The sequence below is a fragment of the Mustela lutreola genome, chromosome 15 (genome assembly GCF_030435805.1).
Source record: "Mustela lutreola isolate mMusLut2 chromosome 15, mMusLut2.pri, whole genome shotgun sequence".
Lineage (NCBI taxonomy): Eukaryota > Metazoa > Chordata > Mammalia > Carnivora > Mustelidae > Mustela > Mustela lutreola.
The window spans coordinates 1,590,338-1,609,446 of record NC_081304.1 but is presented as its reverse complement, the minus strand read 5'-3'; the positions used below and the strand labels follow the sequence as shown (position 1 = coordinate 1,609,446).

The 19,109-nt window shown below is 68.5% G+C and overlaps 2 protein-coding genes across 8 annotated transcripts in view; one reads left to right on the top strand and one right to left on the bottom strand.

Moving 5' to 3' along the window:
- Positions 1-4,425, top strand: part of BAIAP2 (BAR/IMD domain containing adaptor protein 2) — a 61,510-nt gene extending 57,085 nt beyond the window's left edge. For 3 of the 5 annotated variants that reach the window (XM_059150212.1, XM_059150210.1, XM_059150206.1), the window contains one exon: positions 3,983-4,425. In XM_059150212.1, coding sequence (XP_059006195.1) covers positions 3,983-4,052 — 70 coding nt within the window. In that variant the 3' untranslated portion in view covers positions 4,053-4,425. Of the gene's footprint in view, positions 1-130; positions 179-3,982 lie in introns of all 5 variants that reach the window. The other 2 variants (XM_059150208.1, XM_059150207.1) reach the window with 2 other exon arrangements.
- A 1,694-nt stretch (positions 4,426-6,119) lies between these two features.
- Positions 6,120-19,109, bottom strand: part of AATK (apoptosis associated tyrosine kinase) — a 29,952-nt gene continuing 16,962 nt past the window's right edge. The window contains exons 3-14 of one of the 3 annotated variants that reach the window (XM_059147813.1): positions 18,235-18,382; positions 15,961-16,040; positions 15,444-15,562; positions 15,164-15,329; positions 14,198-14,331; positions 12,861-12,945; positions 12,661-12,782; positions 11,147-11,296; positions 8,066-10,712; positions 7,790-7,949; positions 7,447-7,632; positions 6,120-6,463 (exon numbers count right to left, since the gene is read on the bottom strand). In XM_059147813.1, the coding sequence (XP_059003796.1) occupies positions 6,423-6,463; positions 7,447-7,632; positions 7,790-7,949; positions 8,066-10,712; positions 11,147-11,296; positions 12,661-12,782; positions 12,861-12,945; positions 14,198-14,331; positions 15,164-15,329; positions 15,444-15,562; positions 15,961-16,040; positions 18,235-18,382 (4,038 nt within the window). In that variant the 3' untranslated portion in view covers positions 6,120-6,422. Of the gene's footprint in view, positions 6,464-7,446; positions 7,633-7,789; positions 7,950-8,065; positions 10,713-11,146; positions 11,297-12,660; positions 12,783-12,860; positions 12,946-14,197; positions 14,332-15,163; positions 15,330-15,443; positions 15,563-15,960; positions 16,041-16,720; positions 16,875-18,234; positions 18,383-19,109 lie in introns of those variants that run through there. The other 2 variants (XM_059147814.1, XM_059147815.1) reach the window with 2 other exon arrangements.

Genomic DNA, 19,109 nt, shown 5'->3' with positions numbered 1-19,109 from the left:
TGGCTGGGCCGCTTGCCCCGGGCGGTGTCCCCACCCCCCATCCCCCACCTCACCCCCTGCGGGGGGGGGGGGCGGCTCAGGCCCCTCCCCCACCCACCTGCCCCGGCTGAGCCCTTGTGTCTCCTTACAGCGCTGACGTGGACGTGGCCCGACTCTGAGCCGCCCCTGACTAGAGTTAGTAAGTTGCCCCGGGTTTCCCACGCTGGTCGGACGCCTTCCCAGTGACTGTGCAGATGCTCTGGCCCCGGCCCTGGCAGGCGCGGATGGGGACGGGGCGCGAGCGTCTGCCCAGCCTGCCTCTGCTCTGGGCTCTGGGCTTTCGCTTCTCGGACTGCTCCTTGGGCTCTGGGCTTTCCTCCGTCTGTCTGGAAGCTTGTGGGCCTGACCGACTGCTCCTCCCCACCCCTGCACCCCTGGGCGTGGTCCGGTCCTGGCCATCTGCCTGGGTCTCTCCCTTGCCTCTGTGGGGCACTTCGGCCACAATCCGGGTTGGGGGGAGCGCTGTGATTGGCCAGGAGGCTGGCTTTGGGCTCCTTTGGCCAAGGGTTCCCTCGGACCAGCCCCTGCGGGTATGGGTCTGAGCCGGGCCTGGCTGGGTCTGGTTGGTGAATATCGCAGCCCCTCGGGGGCTGGGGAGACCAAGGTCGATCCTGGGGACAGCTCTGTGGCTGGAGCCCACGTGGGTCTGTCAGGCACACCGGGGCAGGTGGACATGGGGTCTCTGGCGCCTGCTCTGCCGGCACTCACGTCTCATCTGCCCTGAGAGGCTCCTCGAGGCTGCCCCAGGCTTTCTAGACAAGGCCTCCAGCCACCCCATGGGCGGCCCTGGCTGGCCTTCTACAGCCCATCCTCTGACGATCCCTTGTGCTCGGCTCTGGGAAAGCAAGCGCCGTCGGCCAGCGCGGGGGAGCCCAGCACTCTGGGCCCCTGTGCCTGGGACGGGGGCGCTGCTGCCGTATGGCCCCATCCCCGCCCCATCACCGACAAGTTTCCCCATGAAGCCGGCACCTGCGTCCTCTGTACCCCCTGGAGCATCCCGACGGTGTGGTCCTCCCCAGGGGCAGCGACTGCCCCAGCAGGTCCCGGACTCGCTGTCATTGTCTCTGAGCTGTGGCATGAGCGACTTCCGGAAAGTTCTGGAGACAAGTGCTCCTGACATGTGGGGATGGGGTGGATTCCTCCTCTTTCCAGAGGCCTTCAGACGCCGCGCCTCCTGCCCCGCTGCCCCTGCAGCCCCCGTCACTCTGGAAGCCGGTCTGGCCTCTGCCTGCGCCCTCGTGTCCAGCGTAGGGCAGCCCCCCACCCCGGGGGCACTGTGGGCATCCACCCTGCGCCACCAGCTGTCTTCCCCACTGCAGAGCAGGCCTGGCCCCGAGATCGGAGAGTCCCCAGCTGGGGGAGTTGTCAGAAGCCCCTGGGGTGGTTGAGGCCCCCAGGCCCACTCTGCCGAGCCGTGCCCGCCCCCCGAGGTGTGGTCCTGGGGCACGCGGAGCAACATGGGCTCGACCCCAGGAGGACCACTTGTGCCTCCGAGAAGAACGATCCAGAGAAAGTGGAAATCTGCTCTCCGAGTCACAGAAGGATGGAAACCGCACCCTGAAACCACTCAGCTGTCAGAGGACCCGTCTGCCTCGCTCTCACATAGTGGACTCAAGACAGTTACAGGCGATCCCCTGAATCTGCGGCCAGAGATGGGAAGACCCTGGGCCGTGGCGCTCAGCCCCCTTCAGGCTATAGGGTTTGCAGGCAGGAGCCCCGTGGCGCCCTGAACAGCAGCCCTGGGAAACTGGTACTGGATCCGCCCCCCAGGGAGGGGTCCCCGCTCTGGCGTTCGCCATGCCGGGGACCGCCGGCCTGCTCTGCTGGGTGTCCGTCTGCTCCCCATCCATGCTGCGGTGCTCTCACGGGGCTGGGGGGTGTCGCAGCCGTGCCGCGGGAGGAGCCCTGATGTGGAGCAGACCCTGCAGTCCGGGCCTGCAGCGCTCACGTGGTTCCTGTCGCCTGCCCTTTGCCGGCAGGACACGAGCCACGTTGTGTCTTGGTGGTTTGTGGCGGAGCGTGGCCGGCAGTGCTCCTCCCGGGGCTGCTCCCAGCAGGGAGTGTGTCTGCCCGGCCAGAGATTCTGCGGGGGCCTCGGGGCTGAGTTTGTTCTGAGAGTCGGGCTGCTGTTGACCCGCCTGCCCTCAGGTGGCTCTGGAGTCCCTGCGTCCCCAGGAGGTGGTGGGCCCCCAGAGGGTCGCGCCTTCCCGCGGTGCTGGGGGTGGGCGCGTCCAGCTGCGGTGTCTGGTCAGGCTCGGGCCGGGGCTGCAGAGGGTAGGCCTGGGGCATGTCCAGCCCCGGCCTGTTTCCTCAGGTCCCGCAGCACGGACAATACTGTGCTCCACAGTCACACAGTTTTGGGGAAGCAGATTAGAAAAGTGGGGTCAGGGGCCAGACGCCCTCTCTGGCCCTGCTGCTCGCAGGGCAGCCCCCACTGCGGAGGCTGCTTGGCCGCCCACCCTTTCTGCTGAGGAGTCAGGTGTGCCCAGGGCAGGAGGACAGTGTGTGCTGCCCGAACCCACTTGGCCGTTCTGCTTGGGCTCCTCCCGGCACCGGAGCCGCCCTCCTCAGCCGCGGGGCTCCTCCCGCTGCTCGGTCCCCAACTCCAAATGAACAAACCTGCCCCCATTCTAGCCCCCCAAGACGCCCTGCCTTGATCCCTCTGGGGACAGCCAAGGACCTGCAGCCTTCCACCAGAACCAGAGTCTAGTCAAGGTGACGGTCAAGGTGTGGGCCACCCTCTGCCATCTGTCCTGGGGCAGATGTCCCCAGCCACAGCAGCTGTGCCCAGGGGAGCCCTGAGGCAGCTGCTGCCCCTGAACGTGAGAGCTGGAGCTCGTTGGCACGTGTCGCCGGAGAGAGGACTGTCGCACGTGGAGAGGCCAAGCCGTCGTGCAGGGCTGGAGGCGGCCTTGAGCCCGGGGGGTCGTAGTCCTCAGAGCCTGAAGATGCGCGCGAGCCGCGCCCACGCGGGATTCCAGACCGTCCGTGTGCACGTGTGGAAGCCGTGCTCCAATGAGTTGGCTCCTTTCCCGAGTTGATCCTTCTAAAAATTCAGTCCGAAGCATCTCGGCATTTTAGAAAACCCAGGGAGGCACCCCAACCCCCAAGTGCTCTCATGGGCACTGGACAGAGCGCCCACTGCCCAGCTCCTGCGGACCCCGCCCAGCTGTGACGCCCCAGGTAATGGCTCGAGAGCTGAGCGCTTGGCCAGGAGTGCGTCCTGTCCGTTCCATCTGTGCTGTCACCCCTGGGGCTGCCTGACGACCCCAGCTGCCGTCCCGTGCTGACTCTGCTCAGGCAGGTGCGCCCTGTGTGCCTGGCAGGGACCCCAAGAAGAGGCTTCCGTGAGGACCAGGCTGCGTGTGGCCTCCGCTGTGCTCATTCGTCCCGTCTCAACCTCTTGTCTGGCCAGTCCATCTGTCCGTCCGCTGTGGCCTCGGGCCCACGGGGGTGGGGTGATGGGGGCTGAGCCCTGCGGCTCCCAGTGTGCGTACACCCCATGTGTGTCGTGTTGGCGTGGGGTGGCCCGAGGCCTTGTGTCTGCACCCAGCCACCCTCAGGGACCCCGGGATGCATGGGCCGGGTCCGTGGGAGCTGCTGAGCTGTCTGTGTGTGTCGATGGCGTGTCTACAGCTGGGCCCCTACTGCTCTGGGGCAGCAGGGTGGCTCACCGGAGCTGGGCACAGGCCCACCCAGGACCGCCTCCGGTTCCGAGGGAGAACCAGCCCCCAGCCCAGCGGCCGCTGCCCGGTCGCCCACCCACCCTGCCCGGGCAGCTCCGGCCCTGCGCACCGCGCCCTGCCCTGCCTGTCCCTGCGGGCTGCGTCGCCGCCCAGCTCCGGGCTGAGGCCGAGCCACCCGCAGGGCCGAGGACCCCGGGGCAGCCCAGGTGACACGGTGCGTCTGCCCCGCTGAGACGGTCCTTCTCTTCTCTCTTCAGGAATCCCTTCGCCAGCGTCCAGCTGAAGCCGACAGTGACCAATGACAGGTCTGCCCCCCTCCTCAGCTGACGGCCAAGTCCCACGCTGCCCGCTGGGCACCCCCCTTGTCCCCAAACACAAGCCCTTTCCTAACAGTCTGTGCGGCCCTGTTGAGTTTTCTCCTTCCATGCCCTTCACCCGCCTGGCTCTGCCCCCACCTCCGTCTGGCCCGGGCAGGACCCCAGCCCTTTCTTCGGAGTCGTGGCCGAGCGGCCCCACGGCTGGGAGCTGCCCCCGGGCGGTGCGGCCGGCCTCTCAGGCAGGACCCCCTGGCTGTGTGTGTCATGGTCCCCCCAGGGGCAGGGAAGGGTGTCGGGTCGGCCTACAGCTGGAAGGGGGCTCAGCTCCCCACCGCGCGTAGCCCCCAAGCATCTGGTCAATAAAGAGGCTGTGCCCCACTGTGCCCGCTTGTGCTCTGTGGGCCCGAGGGGGCGGGAGGCCTGGGGCAGAGGCAGGGGAGACCCCGCCACCTTCCTCTGGAAGATGAAGCTATGAGATGCTCTTGACTGGAGCTCTGCTGAGCCTCCCCACTCCCACTAGCATTCTGGGGGGCCGCTGTGCCCCAGCCAAGCCACAACCCCCCCCCAGAACTGGCTACTGGGCCCCCTGCTCTCCTCCGTGTCCCCGGAGTAAATGGCGGGTGCCTCTGGGGGGAGTGAGGGGGACACCCACCCCAGCCACTTCCACGGTGTCTGTGGCTGAAGCACCCTGGTGACCACCACAGTCGCCAACATGGGCGCCAGCAGCACCCATCTGGGGAAACACTCCGGGCAGCCGTCCCGCTCCTGCCAGGCTCCTGAAGGAGGGGGTCTGCAGTCTGACCGGAGCCCGTGCACGGCCCAGGAGGAGAAGCAAAAGGGGAGCACAGGTAGGGCAGGTGGGGACACAGGGCCCTGGCCTCATGGGAGCTAGAGATGGGCCAGGTGAGGTCTCAGGGCAGACGTTTGGGGCGGAGATGCACAGAAGCCCAAACTCTTCAAAGACCCTCTTGCCTGCCGCTCGCCCCACCCCTGCCTCCGTGCTTGGGAAAGGTGAGGCACGAGAACCTCCCAAGGACGTCCGCAGGTCCCCTCCCAGGAAGCGAGGGCTGCGGCAGTCGGTCCCTTCTCAAGTCACTGTCCCCCTCCACCAAGGTGTGCCAGGGCAGCTGGCAAGGGGATGGGGGTGGACACACACACACACACACACACACACACACACACACACACGGCGCAGGGCCGGCGGCTGGGCCCGCCCCTCAGCACCACCAGGCGCCCTCCTCCCCAGGGCTTTATGTGCAAACCACAAAAGAAACACACACTGAGCATGAAGGCTTTTTCTTAGCTTGATTTCTTTTAAAAAACAGACAAAAAAGGAACAAGAGAATCATTGCACCAGCATCCTAAGCCTCAAACTAATAAAAACCAAAAAACACAAACCCAAAAGAAGTCCCCCACCCACACCCCCAAAGCAACAATAAACTTTATGTCTCTTTGGCAACAATAACTTAAAGTCCTCCCATTTCCACTCACTCGCACGACAGCAGTTACAAAATCTCCCCCGGGCGGCCCTGCCCGCGCTCCCCTCCCGGCCCCACCCCTTCCCGCGTCCCCATCCCCATCCCTGCGGGCAGGAGCCCCTGACACTGGGGGTGCAGCCCCCCAGTTTCCTTTTGCCGCTGGGCCCGTCTGGGCAGCGCCCCGCAGAGGGGAGCTGGGCACGCCAGCCTGCCGCAGGCACCTTTAGAACAGGTGTGGGCGGCAGCCGCCCCCTCCAGGCAGCCCACCTCGACCCACCCGCCCGCGCTCCAGCCGTGGACTCTGATGGGAGCTGGCCCAGGCTGCGTGGGGAGAGAGAGCGGATGGGTCTGAGTCGCTGAAGGGAAAGACAGCCAGACTTTGAGGTACGGGGCACGACACACAAGCCCAGGGTCCTCTTGCACAGAGCAAACCCAGAAACGGGCAAAGGGGTCAGAGAAGGGCCACCCCAGCAGGGACGGGCTCATGCCCCGGGCTGGGGAAGGACAATCTCCTGTAACCACGGGAACTGGTGGGCAGGGCATGCAAGGCCCCCCAGCCAAGAGCAGGTCCCCCGGCCTCAGAAGCCAAGCAGCCCATGAGCAGGGGCAGGGTGGAGGGGGAGGCTGCAGGGGAAGGAGCTGCTCGGACCTGAGGCTGAAGGGCATCCCCAGCAGCTAGGGACGAACCCGAGTGTCCGGGACAAATCCTGCCCCTGCCTGGGGCAGCACGGGATCGGTGCGCAGGGCTGCTCCACCATCCAGGGCCAGGGAGGCCTCCTGTCCTGCCCTGCTCCTCCAGGGTGCTGCGTGGGGCACCAAGCCCCAGGTCCCCGCTGTCAGTCACCATCCTCGCTGCTTCCGGGAGCAGGACGGGAGGGGCTCCAAGAGGGCCCGCCTGGGCCTCACGCCTCTTTACAGCTGCCCCCAGCTCCTGCTACAGGCCCTGGCAAACGCGAGGTACCACGTGAGCGTTTGGAGACACCAGGGACCGAGATTCCTGAGACTGCCCTGCCCCAGGACTGCCACCTGACCTCCATCCTCAGCCAAGGGGCCAAACGACCAGCTGGGGCTACAGCCCTCGGCCGTTCACTGCAGCCGGCCTGCCTAGCTGTCTCGGAGCCACACCCATTTCTCTTCCCCGGCATCACCAGGCCTAGGCCTGCCCTCGGGCCCAACAGAGCCCAGCAAATGCCTTCTGGGTCCTCCTTATACAGGTGGGGAAACGGAGACCCAAACAGGGCGGGCTGGTCAGGGTCATGAACAAGCCTCCTGGCGGCCACTGAGGGTGTGCTGTGAGCCCGCGATGAGTGCCCTGGCCCTCCCACGAGGCTGCAGCCACCGGCCGTGGGCAGGGCACAAGGGGCTGAGTCTGCTGGGGGACAGCAGTCTCCTGCTGTGGCTGGGCGTCCAGAGCAGCCTTACAGGGATGCAGGACTGACACGGTCAGGAAGGAGCGGGTGGGGGCAGCCTGGCGGGCCGCACTGGTCTGAAGCTGGGGTGGGGGTGGGGCAGGGAGGGAGGTGCGAGCTGGGCACCTCCGGGCAAGCGCGGCGGCATCGGAGATGCGGGCGGTGGACGAGCCCCACCCGCGGAGCCGGGCAGGCTCTGGTGGCGGAGGCCGCTGGGGGTTTCAGGGCGCTTAGGTCTGGCAGAGAGCAGAGTGGGGGGCACTCCGTGTCCAGCCTGGTGCCTCCAGAGGAGGGACAAGAGGGCATCGAAGGGCCAGGGCCCAGACAGGTGCTGGACCAGCAGCTGGCGGGGAAGAGGGCGCCCCTCCGTGCCTCAGTTTACTCACCTGAAAACCGCGCGTGTCAGGAAGATGAGAAACAAGGAGCGCGGAGCCTCGGCTCCGAGCAGGGGCCCTCCCGGCCGCCCCCTCCACTGCCCCCCTCGGGGTCGCTCCCACCGGCCCCGCCACAGCCTCACCTCCCACGGACCCGGCGTCCGAGTCCGAGACGTGCGTGATGGAGAAGCGGGACGCGGGCGCCGGCGACACGGTGAAGCGCGAGAAGGGGCCGGACGCGGCGGGCTTGGGGGGCGCGGCGGGGGCGGGCAGGGCGGCGTCGGGGCCCGGTGTCTGCGGGAAGCCGTCGCCCCACGCCAGCCCGCGGCCTGCGAGCCGGAGGCGCATCACTCGCGTCGCGGACACGGCCCGGCCCGGCCCGGCCCGCCCCGCCGCCCCCCCGCGACGTTGCCCCGCCCTGACACCGCCCCCGCCGACAGGCCCCTCCCGTGACGTCACGCCCCACAAGCCCCGCCTCCGGCTCACCGTCCTCCGCCGCAGGGGTCGCCGCCGAGCCGTCGGGGGAGCGGTCCGCCTGCCGAGGCCGGGCGGGGGCGCCGGGGGTGCGGGGTCCGCCCGCCAGGAAGGCGGGGGGCGGCTCCTTGGCGTCAGGGAGGGGCTCCCCGAGCTCCCGGGTGGGGCTCTCCTGGAGGGTCGGAGCGGCGCGTGGCCCGGTCACATCGGCCCGCGGCGGCTCCCACGGCTCCCCACCCCCCCCCCGGGGGCCCACCCCCGCGCGCGGAGCCCGGCGCGGCCGCCCACCTGGTCGAAGAGGTAGACGGTGACGTCGTCGAAGAAGGACACGGCTTTCTTCTTGCGCTCCAGGTCCTCGCAGAAGGCCTCGGACAGCAGGCTGGGCATCTTGAGCAGGCCGCGCAGGTTGCGCGCGCTCTGGCTCTCGGCCACCACCACGGGCACCGGCGGCGCCTCCTCCTCGCTGTCCTCGCTGGGCTCCTGGACGCTGTAGCAGCGCAGCTCCTCATCGGACTCGTCACTGTCGTCGCCCTCCTCCTCCTCCTCCGACCGGCCCTCGGGGGCTGCGGGCAGTCCCGGCAAAGCCAGGCAGAGGGGGGCTCTGGGGGTGCTGGGGCCCCCTGTCCGTTCTTGCTGGGCGGGCCCGGACAGCAGCACTGGGGCCTCCTGGAGGTCAGGGCGGTGGCTCTCTGAGCTCAGTGGCACTGGGGTCAGCAGGAAAACCTTGGAGCGCTCCGGACTGGGCCCTGCAGGCCCTCCTGCAGGGCCTTGGGGCCAAGGAGGCTCCAGTCTGGGGTTCTCCGGGCAGGCGCTGCTGGGCTCTGGAGAAGGGTCCTCTGGCGGCGGCAGTAGCAGTGGTGGCACGCCCGTGGGGCCCGTGCCCTGTGCCCCCTGGGGCAACCCAGACTCAGGGGAGGGCTGTGCGGACTGCAGCCCAGGGCTCTCCAGGTCCAGCTCTAGCCTCGAGGCCAAGGCGCCTCCTCCCTTCTCCTGGGGGCCCGAGGTGGACTCAGGCTCTGTATCGAGGTCCGAAAAGTAGGCTGAGTCACGGTAGGGGTTCTTCTCGCTGAGGCCCCCAAGGGAGGTAGAGAGCTGCGTCTCGGGCCCGGGGCTCTCACCCTCGGAGACCAGCTCCCCAAAGACCTCGGGCTCGCACGGTTCGTGTGCTTCCTTGAGCACAAACTCAGGGGACTCGTAGTTCTCCGTGTCGTAGCCACTGTCCAGGGCCCGGGGCTGCCCACCAGGAGTGCCAATAACGGAGGGGCTGAAGACCTCGCAGCCGCCACCATCACTGGCAGAAGAGGGGATATCTAGGGAGTCCACAGAGTCGGGGGTCCCCACCTGCTTCTGCAGGGAGCGGAAGGCCGGCATCACGTCCGGCTTCTCTGTGGGCGGGCCGTCACTGGACGCATCTGTGAAGATGCCAGAAGTGGCCTCTGTCACGCCCTCGTCCTCGCTGACTGTCGCCTCCAGCTCGGGGGAACCAGGGCAGCTGTCCAGGCTCGGGGCTACCTCGGGGGCAGTCTCCCAGCTGCCAGCGGGCATGGGCAAGGCAGGCAGGCTGGCGAGGGCACCAGCCTCCTCAGCAGGAAGCAGGGCTCCCTCCAGGGATGGGGCAGGGAGGGATGGTAGGGGCCTCTGAGGTCTGGCAGAGCCCTCAGCCTCCGCAGCAAGCCTGGGCTCTGTCTGGGGGTGGTCACCCCCGCTTAGGGCCGCCTGTGTCTCAGAGGACGGCAGCAGGCAGGTGACAGGCGTCAGGCTCCCAGCAGGATGCAGATGACGGAGGCCAAGGCAGTGGCTGAGCTCCTGGCCAGAGGAGACCCCCTGTAGCCCAAGGAGAGGCTCCGTGGTGTCCTCCAGGGCCAGGGAACGGCCCAGCTCAGGGACGGCCTGTCCTGTGTGCTCTGTGCTGGGACAGCAGCCCATGCACCCACCCACGTACCCCGTGTCCCATGAACCTGGCGCTCGGCTGCCACTGTTGTTGTTGGCGGACACGTTGGAACTCCAGTGTCTGTGCTGGGCAGCCCTGCACGCCTCGGCCTCCCCCACCACCTCCCCACCCGGGGATGGCTGGGCCCTGGAACTCCCCGAGGGGGACGTGCCCAGTGGGTCCTCCAAGAAGGGTGGGCAGAAGGCAGCTGCGCCCCAGTCACTGTCCTCCTGCCTGGGCTCTGCCAGCATGAGGGTCCCCGGGGAGGGCGAGCCCAGAGAGCAGGGCGGGTCCCGGGCGTGGCTCCCGTGCAGGTAGTAGTCACAGTGGCCCCAGGACCCCGCGGGGGACGGCACGGGGCCCAACAGCGGCTCCATGGCCAACGAGGCAGCTGCGCTGCTCTCCAAGTCGTTGTCCTGGTCACCGCCATCAGGGAGCAGGCCCACGGCGTGGGGGCTGGGGGTGCAGCCGGCGCAGTCAGGATCGTGGCCGGTGGCGGGTGTGGGCTCCTCCAGCCGGATGAAGTACTCGCTGCCCACCGAGGGGCTGTGCGCGCTGAGCACGGGCACCACGCCGGGGGGCGCGCCATCGGGGGCACAGAGCTCCTGCAGGCGCGCGGTGCGGCTGGGGCTTGCTGCGCCCCCGGGCGGCGGGAAGGCCTCGGCACCGCGGCCCGCCTCCCACTTGTACTCGAAGTTGAGGCCGCGGCTCGTCTCCGTCACTGTCAGCACGTCGTCCCCGTCCGCATGGAAGCCGTCACCCGCGAACTGCTCCAGCAGTGGGAAAGACGAGGCGGCCGCCAGCTCGCCCGCACCCCCCAGAGCCAGGCCGGCCAGCCCGGGGCCCGTGCCGCCCCCGCCCGGCCGCAGGGAGCGCCAGCGCCGCTCAAACTCTTCCTCCGCCTCTGTGGCGCCCTTGGCGCAGAGGTAGGACAGCAGCAGGTGCACCTCCTCGGCCGTGGGCCGCTGCTCAGGCTGCAGCCAACAGAACTGCATCACCTCGTACCTGCGAGGAGGGAGGCCCAGGGTTCAGGCCTCGCCCACCAGGGCCTGCCCCGCCCCCAGCCAGGAACCCCGGCCCCCGCAGGGATGAGCAGATCTGCCCTCCGCAGGAAAGTCTGGGGGCCTCTCCTTCTACTCAGACTCCCTTAAGGACAGGGAAGGGAACCTCCAACTTAATTGCAGGAGACCCCAGATCTTCCAAGGTGGGCTCCGAGGTCTGGGAGCCCACAGTGGGCGGAGGAGCCTTCCCCTTAGCCCATCTCCACCCAGGCGGCAGGCAAGTTTGTGTTTTGGGTAAAGACCACCCGTTGTGGACGCGGGGCAGGGGAGGGGAGCCAGCGTTGGCTGAGAAGCCAGGCAGTCTGACTCGGAGCACCCCCTCAGTCTTGCCCTTCCTGCCGGGGACACTACACCCCGCCTGGCCTCACAGGCCCTCACCAGCGGTCAGACAGGGTGAGCTGCAGCTGGGGCTTGGGGAGTTTCAGCTGCTGCTCCCGGACGGCGTAGGCCAGCACCTGCCGGTCGGAGTGGTGGGGGTAGGGCTGCGCGCCCAGCTCGAAGAGCTCCCAGATGCTCACGCCCAGGGACCTGCGGAGGGGGTGGCCATCAGGGGCTGGCGTGGCTGCACGGATCTCAGAGGCTCAGCCACCACAGGGCCGCTCCTGTAATCACACCAGCACCCTGGGACACCCCTCCCAAAGGACAGCACCTTCCTTCAGTAGACTGGCAGGACACGCCACCCAGCCAGGCCCAAATCTGTGCCCAGGTCATTTAGGGAAATAAAAGCCACCAGGCCTTTCCACAGACCCCAGTCCCTTCATCGGTGCACGTACTCATTCCCCAGCCACGGTGAAGGCCAGACACCACAGCCAGGGTACGAACTACCATGTGGAGAAGCTCCCAGTCCTAGGGGACTGGCGGAGCCAAGGCCTTGAGGCTGGGGCGGGGGGTGGTGGTGGTGGTGAGGGAATAGACAGGGCTGCTGGAGCATGCAGGACCAGAAGGCCATTAGGTTCCTTCCGGCGTGTGTCACCCAGCTCCCTGGCACCCCAGGTTGTCCTGGGAGCCAGGGAGCATGAGGAACAGAGCCAATAGGGCAACAGAGGGGTCAGGTGGCCTGGCCCAGAGCCGTCCTGAGGACCCCCGTCAGCATGCAGCAGGGTGAGCCGGTGGGCAAAGTGAGGGGACGGGGTGGCAGGGCTGTGGGTAGAGGCCTCGGGCACGCTCAGGAAGGAGGGGTCCGCGGATGCAGGCTCTGAGAGCTCCCCGGAGCAGAAGGAGGAGACCAGACAGGCTTGGAGAGCTGGGGGGCAGAGGGGTGGGGAGAAGACCCTGGTCAGGGACAGAGACCACTATGGTAGAGCCTCCAGCGGCCAAGTACTGGGTCTGAATGGCTTCTCCGTGTGCTGCTTGGTTCCCAGGATGGGGACCCCCTCCAGACCAGTCACGGGAGCGCTCCTGCCCCCTGTGCGGAGAGCAAGCGCCACACTGGGTCCCATGTCTCCGCCAGGGAGCCCGTTCCACTCCCAACAGGCTTTCCAACCTGAGCGTGTGCTTGGGCCCTGGCGACTTTGGATGTCAGGGGATCCCGGGGGGAGGGCAAGACCAGGGACCACTGGCACTGCACAGCTGCAGGTGGCCCCAGCAGGCCCATGACCTGCCCTGGGGTCAGAAGCGACCACCTCCCGCAGAGCGAGGAGACTGTATGGAGAAGCATGTCGTTGCACGTGTAAGGCGGGTGAGACTCGGTCACCTGCTGCCTGGCGGGCCTGAGAGCCCTGTGTCCTCGTCGGACAAGCACCAGCACGCGGCCGGGCAAGGCCTGTGGGCGTCTCCTTGCGGCACCGCCCCGGCCCCGCCCCTCGTCGCCCGGGCCCGCCCCCACGCCTCCCGGGCCCCGCCCCCCGGCGCCCAGGCCCGCCCCTCGCCGCCGCACCCCCACCCCCGCTCACCACACGTTGCTGGCCTTGGTCTGGTCCACCACCAGCAGGTTGCAGTGCACCTCGTCCACCAGCTCGGGTGCGATCCAGCGCAGCGGCACCCACAGCTGGTCAGCGGTCACGAAGTAGTCCTCCTGTGGGCACAGGGGACAGGGCTGCCACGAGGAGCCGGGCGGCTGGCCCTGACCCCCAGCATGGCCCCGCCCTCTTACCCTGTATTTGCCGTGGGACAAGCCGTAGTCGCCGATTTTCACGGTCAGGTCGGCCGCCAGCAGGCAGTTCCTCAGGGCCAGGTCGCTGGAGGGCGGGAGGGTGGGGGTCAGTGGCAGGGCCAGGCCGGGGACATCCGGGGCACGGAGGGGCCGGACCGCTTGTCCGAGGACATTGTCGCGAGTGGGAGTGGGGGGGAGAGGGCATCTGAGCAGCAGCCCCTGTGCCGGTGGCCCCAAGCCTGCGGCCCTCGCCGGGCACCAGGCGCACTGGAGGGCCCGCCTGGACGGGGCCTCAAATGTTACCCGGTGGAAAGGCCCAGAAAAGGCTGGGGCATGCCTCGGGGCCCTGAGTGAAGGCCCGGCCCGGCCGCTGCTGGACCCCCCTGCTGACCCCAGCTCTCACCCCCGGCTTCTTTCTCGCCGGCCCACTGAGCCACCCTCAGGACCGAGCCAGTCAGGGATACTGCCTTATTACTGCCTTATCTTTCTTCCCGCCCACGACCCCCTCCCCCTCCCCCGTGGGGATCCTGAGATCCCAAGTCTCCCTGGGGGGATCCTGACCCTGCCCGGCTCACACAGGGTGGGGGGCCCCTCCTGGCCCAGGGCAGGGTAGGGCGGGGAGTGACCGCACCACGGCCGGCCAGTGGCTGGCCTCGGGCTGCCGGCTGCAGAGGTGTCTGGGGGCCCAGGGCGCTCCGGCAAACGTGGGTCAGCACGCACCCACCAGGGGCTGCAGGTGGGCCTGCGCTCGGGGCAGGGCGGGCCCAGCGGGCAGGTCGGGAGGCTGGCAGCTGCCATCTTCAACAAAATCTCTGATGCTGGAGTCACACGTGTCATCACTCAGCACCAGGATATTGTTGGGGAGGACGGCCCGTGCGGCGCCCGGGGCTGGCGGGGCCCCTGCTCCATCGCCGCTTCGTCCGGCATGTCCCCCTACGCGGGGCTCCCTGCTCCCTCCTTCCGACTCCAGGGCCAAGGCGGAAGCAGGACAGAACCAACCCTCCCCCCAGGGGCCTCCGGGACACAGGGACACAGAGGCAAGCAGGGCCCAGTGTGGGGCCGCCAGGTAGCTCTGACTGCCCCGAGAACAGAGAATGAGCCCTGGGCCCTGCTGTGAGCTTGCCCAGGCCAGCCCAACGTCCTGCAGAAGCAGGTGTCCACCACACCCCACACCCCCATCTGTCTTTTATTCCAGAAGACGCCTCGGCAGCAGGTCCCAAAAGGCCGGATGAAGAGGAACCCAGCCAAGCCCTCACATAAGGCTCCAGGCGGGAAGCTGGCACCCCTCTGCGCAGGGGCCACAGTGGCAGAGAGCCAGCAGCCCCACCCCGCCTCACCTGTGCACATAGTTGTGGCGATGCAGGTGCAGGACCCCGGAGGCCAGCTCGCAGGCCATGCGCTGCAGGGTGAGGGGGTCAGGCGCCAGGGACTCCGCCACCCGGCAGCTACGCAGATAGCCCTTGAGGTCTCCCTGCCAAGAGGAGCAACAGCGTCACCCGCCCGTGGGGAGCAGGGACCCTGCGAACCTGCCACCCAGCCCCTCCCTCCCCACAGAGGACCCCCGAACAGCCCAGGGAGCCACCACCAAGACTGCCCCGCAGCAGCCGGCCCTCCGTGGGAAAACCCCACGGACAGTGGACACTTTCTCTGTGGTCCCCACAGACCCCGTCCTGGGTGCAGACCCCCGGGCCCACAGGCCTGCCCCCTCACTGCTCGCAAGCATCAGACAGGCCCTGTGATGCCCAGCCAGGAGGGAGCACGGGGCAGGTGACTAGAGGGACAGCTGGAGAGTCCCCGACCGGCCGACACCGCCCACTGCCTGGCTCCAGGAGGGCCCTGGCCATGTTGGGGAAGCCCCAGGAGGTCACAGCTTCTAGCCGGAGTCCAGACACTGGGTGGTGCGGCCCTGCAGGCCTCAGGGTGCCGGTTGGCCAAGGGCAGCTCCAGGCAGGTCTGGAGCCGGGAAGGGTGGGGGAGGGGACCCCAGGGGCATCTCGCAGGGGACATCCCAGCCGCGGGAGTCCAAGGACGTGGTGGCAGGCGGCTCACAGGAGAGCGTCTTGACTCCACCAGACAGGTGGCCGGGCGGCCCCAGAGTGCAGTGGGATCCCAGACGCAGCGGCCACCTGCCCCCATGATGTGGGATCGCCCGCTCCCCGCGGGCTGCCTCTGGGAGGATGGCGCCCGGGGCCCCCGCCCCCGGCTCAGCCAATCTGCCCCTATGGGAGGGTGAGCCCCTCCTGCCCACCCTACACGGAAGGACGGACGGAGGGGCGCTGGCAGAGCGGGGCGCGGCCACTCACCATGGGGCAGAACTCCATCACCAGCAGGTAGGGCGTCACCTCCGCGCACTGTGCCAGGCACTGGAGCAGGTTACTGTGCTGCAGGGCCCTGCGGGAGCCAACAGGCTGCCCCCCTGACTCGAACTCAGGGCAGGAGGGGGCGGGCGGGCGGGGAGGGGGGCTGGCTCTGCAGGGGTGGGGGAGGAGCAGGGACAGCACAGAGCTTGCCTTTGTCCCCAGGGCCCGTGCCCCGCAGCCCCCTCCCGCCCCCTCCCCGCAGGAGCCCGGCCCGGGGCCCCACCTGTAGGGCTGGGCCTCCTCCAGGAACTGCATCTGCTCCTGGACGCTGGCACTCGTCTTCAGCTCCTTCACCACCACCGGGGCGCTGCCGACGCCCGCGTTCACCTCCCCCAGGAACACCTGCGGGGCTGCGCGTCACCACGGCCCCCCCAGGCAGAGCCACGGCCCCCCCAGGCAGAGCCTCCGGTCCCTGCTCCCCCCCCCCCGAACTTGTCTGCAGGAGGGTCCTGGGCCCCTGCCGGGGACCGTCTCTGCAGGTCTGCCGCGAGGAAGAGGGGGTTCCTGGCGGGGCATGAGGGAGAAGCCAGGACCACGACGCGGCCCCCCAACCTGGCGTTCTCAGGGGTGCCTCCCAGCACCTGATACCAGGACCTGCACAGAAGGGACGCCCCAGGAAGGGGACCAGCAGGAAAGGGGACCCCAGGGCTGGGGCAGCTCCCAAGAGAAGCTTGTCTCCACCCTGCCCCTCTGACTGCCAGCGCCCTCCCCCCGACCCCTGCCCGGGGCCAGCAGCTCACCTTCCCGAACCAGCCGTGGCCCACCTCTTCCAGGTACAAGAGACTGTGCCGGCCCAGGTCTGTGGACTTGAGCAGCTGTACTGTAACGGGACGGGGCGCTCAGGAACCCCAGCTCAGGCTGTCGCTGCCCCCAGCTGCCCTTCCCAGCTGTCCACTCAGCCTGTGCTGGGGAGCTGCCCTGCACCCTCCAGAGCGGGGCCACGGCTGGGGACTGCCGTCAGGAGCAGGGTGCCTGCTGCCCCAGGGAGCCGTGGACCCGCAAGCCACATGTGGGCATCTTTCTGGGAGGGTCTGGGAAGGCTGGTCCCCAAAGTACAGGGACACGCCGGGCTGAAGACAGCGGGGCCTGGAGCCAGGAGCCGTGCACAGGCAAGGCCAGGCGGGCAGTATGGCTGAGGCCAAGCCCATGGAGGGGAGGGCACCAGAGCAGCCCGTCCCCTCACCCCTGCCGCAGGCTGGCATTCCAGCACCAGGAGCACCAAAGGCCCCTTTGTCGGACGCTGCTTGGCACAGCCCCGCACGGAGCACACTGGGCCCATTCTCCTGCCGCCCGGGCTGGGTGAGGTCAGCAGGGAAGAAGGGTCAGTGAGAGCCCCGGAGGAAGGGCCAGGGCTGCCGAGCCCACTCATGCCCCCCGTGCCCCAGGGATTCCCTGAATTCTGCTCCCACGCCAACCGCCCTGAGGGCTCAGGGGGACAGGGCGGGGCCTAGAATGCCAGGAGCGCCCTGGAGATGGGGTCTGCTCCCAGGGAATGCTGACCTTCACGCTGAGCAGGATCTAGGGGGCGGCCGCTGGGCCCTGAGCCTCGGGGTTCCTCGCCCTGGGTCCCCACCTGCTGGCGGCACCTTCCCCCGCCACAGTCTCGAGGGGTGGTCCTTGTTGCTCAGGTCTTTAGCCCTGACCTCCACGTGGGCTGCCCCCTATCACCTGAAACCTCTCCCCTCCCCAGAAACAGGGTGACATGAGCTACGGTGCTGTTGTCTCCCGGTCCCAGATGCCCACCCTCGGGGACAGTGCCCTGAGGGGTGTGAGAAGCCGCGGTCCCAGGCACTGCCTATGGGCACCAGGCCGAGGCTGGGGGGGGGGACCAGTGTTCCCTGGGATGACCCCCGGCTCCCCACTAGTGACCAGCGTCCAAGGCTGGCATGGGCTCTGAGCACCCCCGTGCCGTCCAGGAAAGCCAGGAGTCTCCTGCCGCAGCCTGCTTCCTGCAGGGGCTTCGGGTCGGTCGGCAGTGGCCTTCGAGCCCCGGGCCCCGGCTCCCGCCTAGCCGCTGACGTGTCCCCCAGGAGACGCTGGCTGGACGGTGAGAGGTGACACCCTGGTGGCCCCGGGGCTGCTCTGAGGGCCCAGACCAGTGCCTCCATGAAGTCTGGGCTTCCGAGTGGACAACACAGAGGTCAGGGGACGGCTTCACAGCAAGCAGATGCGATGGGCCTGCGCCATCGTCACCACCACAGGCCAGTGTCCCCCAAGCTCCCGCGGGGCTCACCCCCTTCCCTCAGCACCCCTGAAGGAGCCGAGGGTGGGCCCGGGCCTTGCTGAGGGGCTTCCAGGGAGAGGCCCTGAGATTAGACATCATGGGAGCCCCACCCCACAGGCCCCAGACTCAGTGAGGCGTTCCCAGGCCGGCTCCGACACGGACCTGGAACCCCTCCAGCTTGCACCCACATCTGTCCTCGGGGGTCACCCTGGGGCAGGGCGGCCGGGGCTTGGGGGGCAGGATGGGGAACAAATGGGAGACGCGGCAAGGAAGCCGTGGGAACAGGTCCCTCCGGGCTCCAGCCCCAGCCCCGCTGGAGTCAGAGGCCCATTCAGGGCCCCGCCCGTAGAGGGGCCCCAGAGAGCCCCCCTCCCTGAGTAGGTGGGTCCCGCCCACTAGGCACAATGGAGCCCATGTCCCTGCAGGCCTGGCCAGTGCTCCAGGGGTTGTCTGGGGTCAAGCATCCAGGGACAGCGGAGGAGCCCCTCCTCCCAGCATGGGGGTAACCCAGCCCAGCACGAAGGCAACTGGTCCCTTGTCCCTGGTGCCCAGAGCTGCCCCCGGCACGGCAGCCCCCAGGTGGGTGAGGTGGTGGGCAGAAGGCTCACCCAAGCCTGTCCACGGTGGCCCAGCCCCCTCCAGAAGGGGACACCGACAAGCCCATCCACCTGCTTGCTTTGAAGCCTGGCCGCCCCCTCCCCGGGAGCACTGGCTGCTGAGTCCAGAGGCCAGGCTGGAACCCAGCTCATCCCCTGTGCACACCAGGGGCCTCTCCCGGGGGATCACTCACCTGAGCGCCCTGGCTGCTTGGCCATGGGCAGGGAGACCTCCGTGAGCGGCAGGACGTACACATCTGGCCCGTCCTGCGCCTCTGTCGCCGGGGAGCCCGGTGCCGAGAAGCCGGCGGCGTACTCTTCCCCCTCGGCATTCTCAAACTCCTGCAGTGGTAGGGGGTGCCCGGCTGGCAGCGATTCGGGGCTCCCGGGATGGGGCAGGGCCAAGGGGTGCAGGCCAGACTCAGAAAGGACCGAGCTCTCACCTCTTCTGGGGCTGGGGACAGTGAGGGCTGGGACCTGACCCGGAGTTGGGGCGCCCGCTAGCTGCCTCTCCCACCCATCTTCTCACTGCTCAGGGCAGAGAACACGCCCCGCTCCTAGCCCCCTTCCCCCCGAGAGACACGGGCTGCCTGGAGGACAGAGAGCTGGTGTTTGTCTTGTGTTGGTTGTAGACGAGGCCGATCTTCCTCCCCAAAGCATGGGGAGGGGTCCTCGGGCCCCAGGGCAGCAGCCCATCGCCCAGCCCAGTCGGCCCCCACCAGTGGGCAAGGCTGGCCCCACACTGACAGGGGTGGGGCCAGAGCCAGGAGACCAAGAGGCCCCTCCTGTCTGCCCCCGACTCCTCTTTGCCACCCCTCCCCCCCAGCAGCCAGAGATCCCAACCTCAGGGACAGGCCTGGGGAGCGGGGACTGGGGCTCCATCACCCACCCCCAGCCTGCCCCTTCCAGACAAAGAGAATTCCTGAATGCCCAGAACAAGGAGCCCACCCCCCATCTCCACCCCAGGCCAGGCCATCAGCTTTTGCTCCCCGGGGCTCCCTAAGAGCCTGGTCCTGCAGCCTGGGGCTGGGCCCCACGTGACTGGAGTGTTTCAAAATGCGGCTGCTGC